The 9,975-nt window shown below is 42.6% G+C and overlaps 1 protein-coding gene across 1 annotated transcript; it reads left to right on the forward strand.

The window, feature by feature from the left end:
• The first annotated feature begins 833 nt into the window (after positions 1–833).
• Positions 834–9,975, forward strand: lrrc56 (leucine rich repeat containing 56). Its single transcript, XM_041038699.1, has 12 exons — positions 834–998; positions 1,438–1,525; positions 2,142–2,202; positions 3,439–3,535; positions 4,075–4,272; positions 6,627–6,804; positions 6,886–7,116; positions 7,468–7,535; positions 8,125–8,267; positions 8,359–8,570; positions 8,715–9,066; positions 9,355–9,975. Exons 1-12 carry the CDS (start codon positions 834–836, stop codon positions 9,530–9,532), a joined length of 1,971 nt encoding a protein of 656 aa, XP_040894633.1. The 3' UTR covers positions 9,533–9,975.

The raw sequence follows: 9,975 nt of genomic DNA on the forward strand, positions 1-9,975 counted from the left end.
CCTTAGTGTTTATTATAATTAACCACTGAGCTTTAGAAACCCTGAATTGTTTTCTATTTTTTTCCTCATTTCAGTAGGCTTCATTAAAATTACACCTTAACTACACCCACATAGTTATTCCTTCTCCTCTTCAAAAGAAGCATTGATGTGTAATTTGGAAAATTATTGTTGTGACAGATTTTTCGAAATGATTAAAATTGCGACCACATGAATTTGAATGCTGACATCTCGAAACTCGGAGCTAGCTCGGGAATTTGAAGGCAGCACTAGACCACCGTGGGTGGGTAGTAGAAACAGAGGTTTACAAATTAATCTTTGATAACAGTAGCAAGGTAGGATAACTATTAGCTGTCTGTTGTCCTCAAGGGCTGTAGTGAAAGCGTTTTACTGAACGCTACCCGTTTCACGCGCACTACGTTTCCCAGGGAGCCACGGGTCTCTCAGTGCCGTATCCAGGAAGTCGTCTGTGGTTGTCAAGCAAACTTTTGCTTGTAAGCAAAGTGCTCCCAGTCTGTAAAATGTATGCACCATCTCTCTAGACTGCAGTTTCATGCAACAGGTAAAATGTATTCTAAGGGAAAGTACTAAATAATTTACCGTTGTAAGTACATTTCGTTGGAATTAGCTTAGAGTGGAATATTAATTGATTTTCCTCCCGCATAATGTCAGCATTTGTCCAAAGCAGTTAACGCTAAATTTGTTAGCTAATTTAATTCTAGTTAGATTACACAGATATAGATCGATTACTGCTTAGTATTTAATCTTTGTCAGAAAGCCATTCGACCATGTTGTTAAGACACTTTCATATTGTTCATTTCAGGTAGCCGTGAGAGATGAGCTGCTGTTATGGGTCCGTGCCTCAGGAGGTCCGGCCTGGTACAGCACGGGTCCTGGTGACTGAGCTGAGTGGATCAGGCCATATCAACCCAACTCCTGCCACAAAACCCTGTGAGGACCCTGAGGCAGCAGTGGAGCTGTTCCTCTCTCCAGAGAAGCTGGTAAGTTAGCAGAAGTGTCTTAGGATACAGTCAGTGTTCATCTCACTGTTCATCTTTCTTTGAATCATGTAGTTAGTCTATGTGCATAACAGCACGCCATTTGTACAGCTTAATTCAGGTTTCTGTGGAGACTTGGATTGAGAGATAACATTGGGCATGTCAGCATAGAGATAAGACATCTACTGTGTGCATTCCTTCACTTATTATTATGTGTGTATTACGGCAGCACAGGCTTTGCAGATTGAATTATTTCACATCACAGGCTATGCAGATTGAATTATTTCACATCACAGGCTTTACATAATTTGTTACATCAAAGCCATTGGTTTGTGTCCAAGGTAAATACTGAAGAATGAAACTGAGTCACTTAAGGACAAAATCCCATTTAGTATGCCAGTCAGAGATCTGCTTCTGTACTGTTAATTTACATTCCTCACAGGAATCGCTGTGTGGAACCCGGGACTTCTCTCATGTGACCTCGCTGGAGATCTGTGTAGACACCCAAGAAAACACCCTGGGTAACTTTGGTAAGATATACAGTACATCAAGGAATTTATAAAGGTAAAAGATGGCTTACTATTTCAGACTTTATTGCACAGGTACAGAGTTTGCATATGTTCTTATCACAACACACTGTTTGTCAGTGGCACTGGTTTTATTGCTTATATCAAGTGCTTCTTATGCCGTTATGGCACATGACACACTCAGTAACTCCTATTATATTTAAAGGCAGTGTACAATGATGATTCATAATAGAACCACAAAGACAATGATGAAGCAGAACCAGATAAGAGACACACAAAGAGATTGTTTTACTGTATGTCCTTACCAGATTTCCTGTAAGAGGTGCCAACCATTATCAGTGCGGGATTGAACTGATAATGGTGGAGGAACATCTTTATTGCTCACCTTTGTCCTCAAAAAATCCTGGATTACACAAGAAATGCAGCCATGACACAATATTGTCTGTACATATGAAACCTAGCCTGCAACTATAGGTGCCACTCCTTTCATCTAATTAGGATTGAACACATGATGTGGTGAAGTTGAACCAGAGGGAATAGGTTAAAACTGAAACTAAATCATCACCCTGCTATGATGTAAATAGAGAGAGATGGTTCTGCTTATCTGACAATCTTCTAGGTGCCTTCTTGCCAAAGCTGGTGCAGCTGAAAATGAACAACAGTGTGATAGTGTCAGTAAGGTAAGCATACTTTTGCATAACATAAATATTATCTTCTTGTGTACTTCCTATATTGTAGTCTGGGAAGAAAAGCAGCCTGTTCTTAAGTACACACACAGACACACTCATATTATGTCAACATTACTTCATGGAATATTACAGATTCTCAAGAAGTGGCAAATCCTAAAACTAAAAGTAAAATCTGATGTTTTAATAAAACTGAATTTGTGTCAGTTCTTGTCACAGTATGACCCATTTCACATTTAGCTTATGTTTAGGAGCAAAGCAAACATGTTCAGGTCCTTCCTCAAAGAGAACTACAATTTGACCTTAAGCAGGGATGGACCCATGGGGATTACTGTCTTGCTTTACACTGGTCACATGTGTGCTACAGGACACTCTTTAGCAAGAGGCTGTGAAACCATAAAAAGACAGATCTATGAAGCAGGGAGGCAGGTTAGAAAAAGTGTAGTGTGATTGCTTTACAGGTGTAATATCACTGCTCTGCTTCAACCAAGGTTATCCCTCAGAGATTTGTAATATGGTGTTTCTGTATGGAAGATGCATGCTGAAGCTTGTAAACCAGACACTAACAGATGTGGTGTTGTAGACATAGATACGCATGGAGAACAGGTTCACCCACATGTCTCACAATAGGACACAGAAGGGTTTGTGGCATATCAGCTTTCAGATCCAACTGGACAGTCCCACAAAGACTGGAAATATGAACAGTTTCTCCCAGACTGTCCTACCAATTTGATTGCAGCCGTAGCTGTGTCATCAAAATCGTGTCGAGGAAAAGCAATAAAGCTTTAGGATGGGGCACACAAACGCACATGTTGTAAATTGTTCTTATAACAGGACAGGTGGAGAATTTTTACCCAAGAGACCGCCGAGGGATAAGAGAGTACAACAGAAAGATAGGGAGCTGTCTGCTCCACCCTGAGAGTAGCAGAGCAGAGCCAGCCGGACGTGCACTGCCTCTGATAGCATTTCCTGCTCTGGGCTGTGGGAGCTGTAGTGGAGAGGGTGTAACAGGGTTGTGGATATGCTGAATGAGACTCTGCTGGAAGGGTCAGAGCAGGGGTGTGTTGCAGAGACAAGTGGGAGGCAGAAGAGAGGCCTGCATATTGGGGAAGAGAAAAGAGCCTCTAGCTTCAATGGCCAAGGGATTTAATAGCCTTTCTCATGATTCACAGTGTTGTGTAACTCCCTTCCCTACCTCTAAATCAAGTTTGTTCTATTTTGCCTCCTTAGAGACCTGGGAACCACCCTTTCCCACCTGCAGGTGCTGTGGATGTCTCGCTGCTGCCTACAAGACCTAGATGGCATTTCTACCTTCTCTTCTCTTAAGGTAGACTTTGTAGTCTACAGGTGGCTCAGTGGAGAGAAAATTCAGCAACTCAAAAAACTGTCGACAGGGAAAAAAAACACGTTTGGACAAATTTTATCATTAAAACAATTAAAATGTGTGTATTGACTTTTTTTTAAAAATCAAGGCATTCTTGAAAAAAGTTTTCATGTTAATTTCTAAATTAGCTCTTTAACATAGTTTTCATTTGTCGTCATGTGACGGATTACAGTAACAGTACCACACGTCATTGTCATATCTATACAGCAGGAATGGAAAATTCCTAAGTGATGTTATAATAGATGTTGGTTAGCAATCAGAGGTGTTCTAACCTTAAGATCCCGGTCTCTGTGAGATGCCTCTGAAGATACCATATCTGCCACTGTGACTCTCTGTCAGATAACTGCCTATGTGTCCAACATGCTCCCTTTCTTATTGATCCTGTGTCCATAACACATTTTCTGCCTGCTAGTTTTTCTATTTGTCTAATCACATCTCTTCTTCCCCTCTGCACTGTTTGTACTTCATCTCCCTGTTTTCAGGAGTTGTACATGGCCTATAACAGTGTGTCAGACCTGAGTCAGATTGGCATGCTGGAGAACCTGCAGCTGTTAGATCTGGAAGGGAATGATGTGGATGACTTAGTCCAGGTCCAGTATCTGGGGTTGTGTGGCAAACTCCAGACACTCACCCTGGAGGGAAATCCTGTATGTGTGCGCCCAAACCCCACTGCTACTCAGGTAGGGTAATGTTCTGTTAACGCAGTTTAAAACCACAAAACTACATAATATCACCTGTGATAACAGATGGTGCCAGAATAAGGTAACACGGATAGAATTTTAACTCCTAAAACTCCTGTGTTCATATCACTTGAAGGAACAACATCAAGTGATGCAAGGGGCAGAGTTACAGCAATCCAGCAAGAGATAGAACAAAAAGAGAAAGCAGTTAGGAGGTGAATAAACGCTTGAGCAATGATCTGGGCAGAGTTCCTGAAAAGGAAGTGTTGTATTCAGTTGATGTTGTAAAAGCCAACTTGCAAATGCAACTTGTGGTTCCAATGTAGGTACCAGGTTCAGTTGTGTCTCCTGTGCTAGCATGCCGTTAGCCCTCATGGCTTTGTCAGATAATGACTGAAATGTGATTAGCGTGTGCTGAGACATGAAAGTATCTGTGTGATCTCACCGCTCTCTATCTGAGTCTTCAACCCACCAGGAAGGACACTGGGAGAGCAGGAGACATCAAAAATAATTAAACATAACAGCCACATAAGTGGCACACTCTTCTGTGTAGACATCATGTCACAGACATACTGTTTCTGTTATTACATTACAGTGCCTATTGGATCTCTGTAAACTGGCCAATACATTATTAAGTTCATGTAAATGTCCAGTACGTAAAGCAGCTCGCCATGGTCCAGTTCAGTGACATACGGGGTAGAAGCTGCATTTACACCCTCCATGGATTCGAGACACTGTGTGCTTTTATTTTTTCGGGCCACTGTGAATGTGTTTATTTACACCCACCAGTCGAGCATTAATTAGGAAACTAGGGCAATGAGGGGAGATGCTGAGCTGAATATGCATTAGGCCTGTGCTTTGTAGTGACTGAGGGGTTCTTGGGTTTGCTGTCTTGCCAAACTATCACTCCTCTCTCCTCTCACCCCCAACACACAAACACACACATATCCGCTTACTTCCTCTCACTCAGGCCTCATTCTCCTCCTCTTTTCTCTTTCGTTTCTTCCTCTCCAGCCTTTCTCTCTCTTTTTCAGTCACTGCATCTGTGTGGTTTGGTGAGGGGCAGGAGTGCCATGCTCTAATTTGATCGCTCAGTAGCTCAGTGATTTACTGGACTCTCTCTACACTCGCTCTCTCCCTCTCTGTGTGCTGATAAAGGACCAGGCCTCAGTGCAAAGCGCCCATTGTGGACTTCAGTAGCACTAGTTATTAACCCGCATAGCTTTATGTATCTTCCCTCAATGTGAATAAGTAAGGTTTCATAGAAGAATGAAAGCCTCATAATGGTCAAAGGACAAGGACAAAAAGATATCATGAAGGCTAACCAATATGCATTATCTTAATGTGATGCTAGTAACTATTGACACATTTAGCTCTGTCCTACATTTGGACTGCTAGTGTACCACTGGTTAGGTTGACTGTATAAATCAATACTTTTTTTAATGAGAATCAAAATTATGAAGTCACCTCACATCTCCTTTACAACATATCCTGCTTCTTTATCAAGTGTAAGGCATTGTGTAGCCAATAATATATGGTACTGGAGCTATAATGGAATAAAATTTCTATTTGAAGAGCAACGATTCCATTTTTTGAAGTGGAATACTAAGCTCATCATTCAGTGGATCAGTCGATGCCAAGCACAGATCTGAGTGGTCCGTTCATTAAATTAGTCTTTTATATCATTTTAACTAGCACATAAACTGAAACCACTGCATGGTCATAACAAGAATAAATGCATTAGTAATGTTTTTCATACAGTAGGCAATCCTTAAAAAAAAAACCATAATGCACTCAGGGCTTTTAGTGCACAGAATTCTACATACCATTAAACTGAAATAAATTAGCCCTGATAAAAACAATGAAGCAGCCCATGTGGCGCGCTGGTGGAAGTCATTTAAGTACGTACGGAATCTCACGGCGTAAACTGAATGAACTGACGGAATATCAAATAACAGCAAGTGTGAACTTTAAGATGTTTTATATAATAGGTTTTATCATTCTCTTTATAGGCTTCCCATGAGCTACCTGAGTTTGGCACAAGCTACATTCCGCATTTGATCCACATTGCATCAATTTCTACACATATTTCTCTCAGGAGAAAATATTTATGAACCTAAAGTGCAGGTCACTATAAGTATTGGTTTTGATTTCTGAAAATATATCTATAAATATAGTTTATATTGTATGCTTTTGTCTAGTTTGTGTACTAAGTAACAGTAACATGGTGTACAATGAAGTCAAAGTCTGCCTCTTCCCTCTTTTTGTCCCCCTTTCACTGCCTTTCAACACCTGTCTGTCTTCTACAATTCACTCTGTCTCTCGCTTTCCTGTGCTTCCTCTCTTCGACCCAGACAGCAGACTATAGATATCGGGCTGCAGTGAGGGAGTTGGTTCCTCAGCTGCGTTACCTGGACGATTTAAGGGTGGAGGAGGACGGGCTGAGCTACAACAGCACCATGGGAGAAGACTGGGCCATTCTTCGAAACTCCATCAGAGACTTCAACTCCTCTCGGGGTGCTACTGAAGGCGGTATGTTGTTTTGAGTCAGTAGATGCAGACCGGTTAATTACAGCAGTGTGTTTAATGGGCCACTCACTTTTTTCTTTGTAGAGGAGACAGCAGACAGTGTGGATCCTTACAGCAGACCCGGCTCAGCCAGACGCCCTGCTTCCAGCCGCTCCTGCGTCTGGCCACTCTCGTCCTCATGCTCCAGACCCCACACTGGCTCCAGACCCATGTCAGCGACCAGGTCTGGAATTCTCTCCCCTCCTGGGTCCAGACCTGGTTCTGCAGACTCAGATCTTGCAGCGGTGGAAGCAGAAACCAGCACCCTGACACATGGTTAGGAACACCAGTGGCTGTTCTTCTACTGTGAGATCTTCTACTACCAGCCTCAGTGTCTTAGCTTCATCTGTGTAACGAAGTCGTCTCTGTTGCCGTGCTTCAGTGTCTTCACTGCTTTGATAAATCATATCTGTTGTGGTCAAACTGCTGACCTATGAGAACCATATCCACGTCTGCAGTTTATTTAGTTTTAGTTCCACTTTCTTTTCTCCTGATCAGCATCACACCGTACAGACCCTCTCAACAGCAGTCATTACTCAATGGTGCCACCAAGAGGACTCATGTGTCATAAAATACTTTGATATTTTGATTTACTGAAATCCCTCTGTCTTGTGTTGATTTGTGAAGGAGCTGGTAAGATCCTGTTCTGTGGAAACCCAGTGCAGGCTATTCGAGCAAGGCGAGAGAAGCTGAGGGTAGGTGCTGTGTGTTGTAACAACTGAATTCCTTCAACTCAGTGAAAAAACATTTTGTTTTTGAAAAAAAAAAACAGATCTCTGTTATTCAGCTATCAAATTCATCTGCATCAATCCATCATTTCTTGCATGCTGTGTGCTGTGCAGCAGAGCATTTAGCATCCACTGAAAAGAACAAGCTCTATGAGCTTTGACAGGCCATTATGGCTGTCTGGCACCAGCGGCTCATCTCTTTAATGTCATGTCAGTATAAACAGAAGGGGCTAATTATTAGCATGAGGACAGAAACCTGAGAGGCCAGGCACAGTGGTGGGAGGACACAGGGGATGGAGATGTGTGAGGGGTGCAGCAGTGTCAGAGGGACCTGACAGATGGAGCTCTCGCTGACAATGCCATGTGATCTGTCACTCTCTGTCTTCCTCTTACCTTTCCCTCTTGTTCATTCTGCCCCTGTTGTGTTTGCTCTCCCTCTCTGTCTGACCAGTACCCAAGTGTATATCCATAATTGATGTACTCATCTATTTTTCTGTTATGTTCCTGGCTTCCTCTCCTACCTTCATGCTCATTCTCCCTCTCCTCTCTCTCATAGACGGCACCTACCCGGTCTGCTTTCACCCCCCGTGACCATCCCATCCATGTGCCGGAGCACACGTATGACCTTGAGGAAACTGATGTTAGAGAACGCGGCGATGTGTTTGCTGAGCTTAGAGCTTGGAGGGAGCAGCACAGCAGGTGGTAACTACTTACACAACTCTCTTAAACACACTGTCTTGACATGACAAATCATTTATACAGCTAATGTCCGCCCTACTTCATTATTCAGGCGTCTCCAGGCCATAGAAGCAGAAAGATTACCACAGGTCCTGGCTATTCAGCACAGTGATGAAGAAGAGGAGGAAGATGATGATGATGATGAAGAAGAAGGTTTTGGTGGTATGAGGAACAACAGTAGTGATGAAGAACATGGAGAGGAGAAGCATAGTGGCAGCCTAGATACTGCCTCACCAGATTCCTCATTCCAGTCTCTTTCCCCAGGTGAATTTGTTTGAATTTTAAAATCTGATGTTAGTCTTTCCACAATAACATCTAAGTTAAAAACAAAAACATAAATTATAAACCAGCCGATAACAGACAGATTAATAGCAGCTACTTAAGCTTGTTTAATGATTTTGTTTTCAGACCTGCATCACAGAGAGGCCTTATCCCCTGACGTGTCTCAACTGTCCCTGTCCCCAGACACCATGCTATCCCCTTCTCCTCCCGTCAGTGCCACTGTGGCTTCTAGTAATCGGAAAACACAAGGGATTCGTGCACGTAGGCTTCGACTCAGCCAGGCCAGTTCAGAACATTTACCTGATTCCAGTAGAGCAGGGTGCTCCCATGGGACAGGTACAACAGCAGGAGACACAGACAGGACACTTCAGAAAGTCCAGCATGCGGCAAGGACCAATGTGCCTTTGTTACCTCAGGCTGCACACATACCCCGCCCACCACCACCAAGTGCCCTGAGGAAGGGACTTGTGGATTCATGGTACGGCATTTTTAAAGCTTGCATTTATAAATCAGTGTATGTGTGTTTATACAGTCAATCTAAAGATGATAGATGTATTTTCTGTTTAAAACTCCTTTATAGCCTATATTGTTAGAATTGTGGGTCTTAATTGTAATCTAATGCATTTCTGAAAATAACTGATTTGAACTCTGAAATGGGAAAATCACTACAGTTAACAAATCAGTGTTATTAGCACCGTGTTCCAGTCTGAATGAAACATATTTATTTATGTAGGGTGGTACTAAAGAAAGGTTCCCTGTCTTTCAGTGTGGACATGGACTTATCCAGTGCACAGCCTAGCAACAAGCACCTTCACACTCCTCAGATGTCCAGACTCCAGAATAGACCAGCAATTACTCGTCCTCACACAGCCAGGGCAGCTCTACAGAAACACCACCAGCACCACTTACTCCAGCCCTACAGAGGGAGCCCACACCCAGACTGACACCTGAATGGGTTGATGTTTGGCTGCCTGGCCAGTGATGAGTATGATTAGTGTGTGATTGTTCCATACCCTTAAAAACAGAGTGGTAGCATGGAGGCCATTCAAGAGGAATTTGCTCTGAACCTCACTTTCACCATGCTTTGAGATGTGGAAATACCAGTATTTTACCATAAGATGTTCTCCCTTGTTTCCTTCTGAAGAAGATCCAGTAGATATTGAAAGCAGTCCCAGTACTGTTGTGCCTAACACACCAGCATCCTTAATAACACGAGTAATAGTGTAGTTTGAGGACTTACTACAATGAGATGGTCCCTCTAATGCTAGCTAGATGTGGGTTGTGATTAATGTCTGGCATTTGCATTTCTCAGGTTTAAATGTTTCATTATTGTAACTCAAGTGCTACCTTGTATTTTACCCAATTAAAAAAATCCTTATCCACTTTA

Source organism: Toxotes jaculatrix, chromosome 5 (assembly GCF_017976425.1).
Source record: "Toxotes jaculatrix isolate fToxJac2 chromosome 5, fToxJac2.pri, whole genome shotgun sequence".
NCBI classification, from domain to species: domain Eukaryota; kingdom Metazoa; phylum Chordata; class Actinopteri; family Toxotidae; genus Toxotes; species Toxotes jaculatrix.

Excerpts from the sequence above, each read along its gene's own strand:
- lrrc56 (XM_041038699.1), top strand. The coding sequence starts at position 834 with ATGAGCTGCTGTTATGGGTCCGTGCCTCAGGAGGTCCGGCCTGGTACA. Across the intron at positions 3,536-4,074 it reads CTACCTTCTCTTCTCTTAAG|GAGTTGTACATGGCCTATAA; the intron begins GTAGACTTTGTA and ends CCCTGTTTTCAG. Across the intron at positions 8,571-8,714 it reads ATTCCAGTCTCTTTCCCCAG|ACCTGCATCACAGAGAGGCC; the intron begins GTGAATTTGTTT and ends TTTTGTTTTCAG.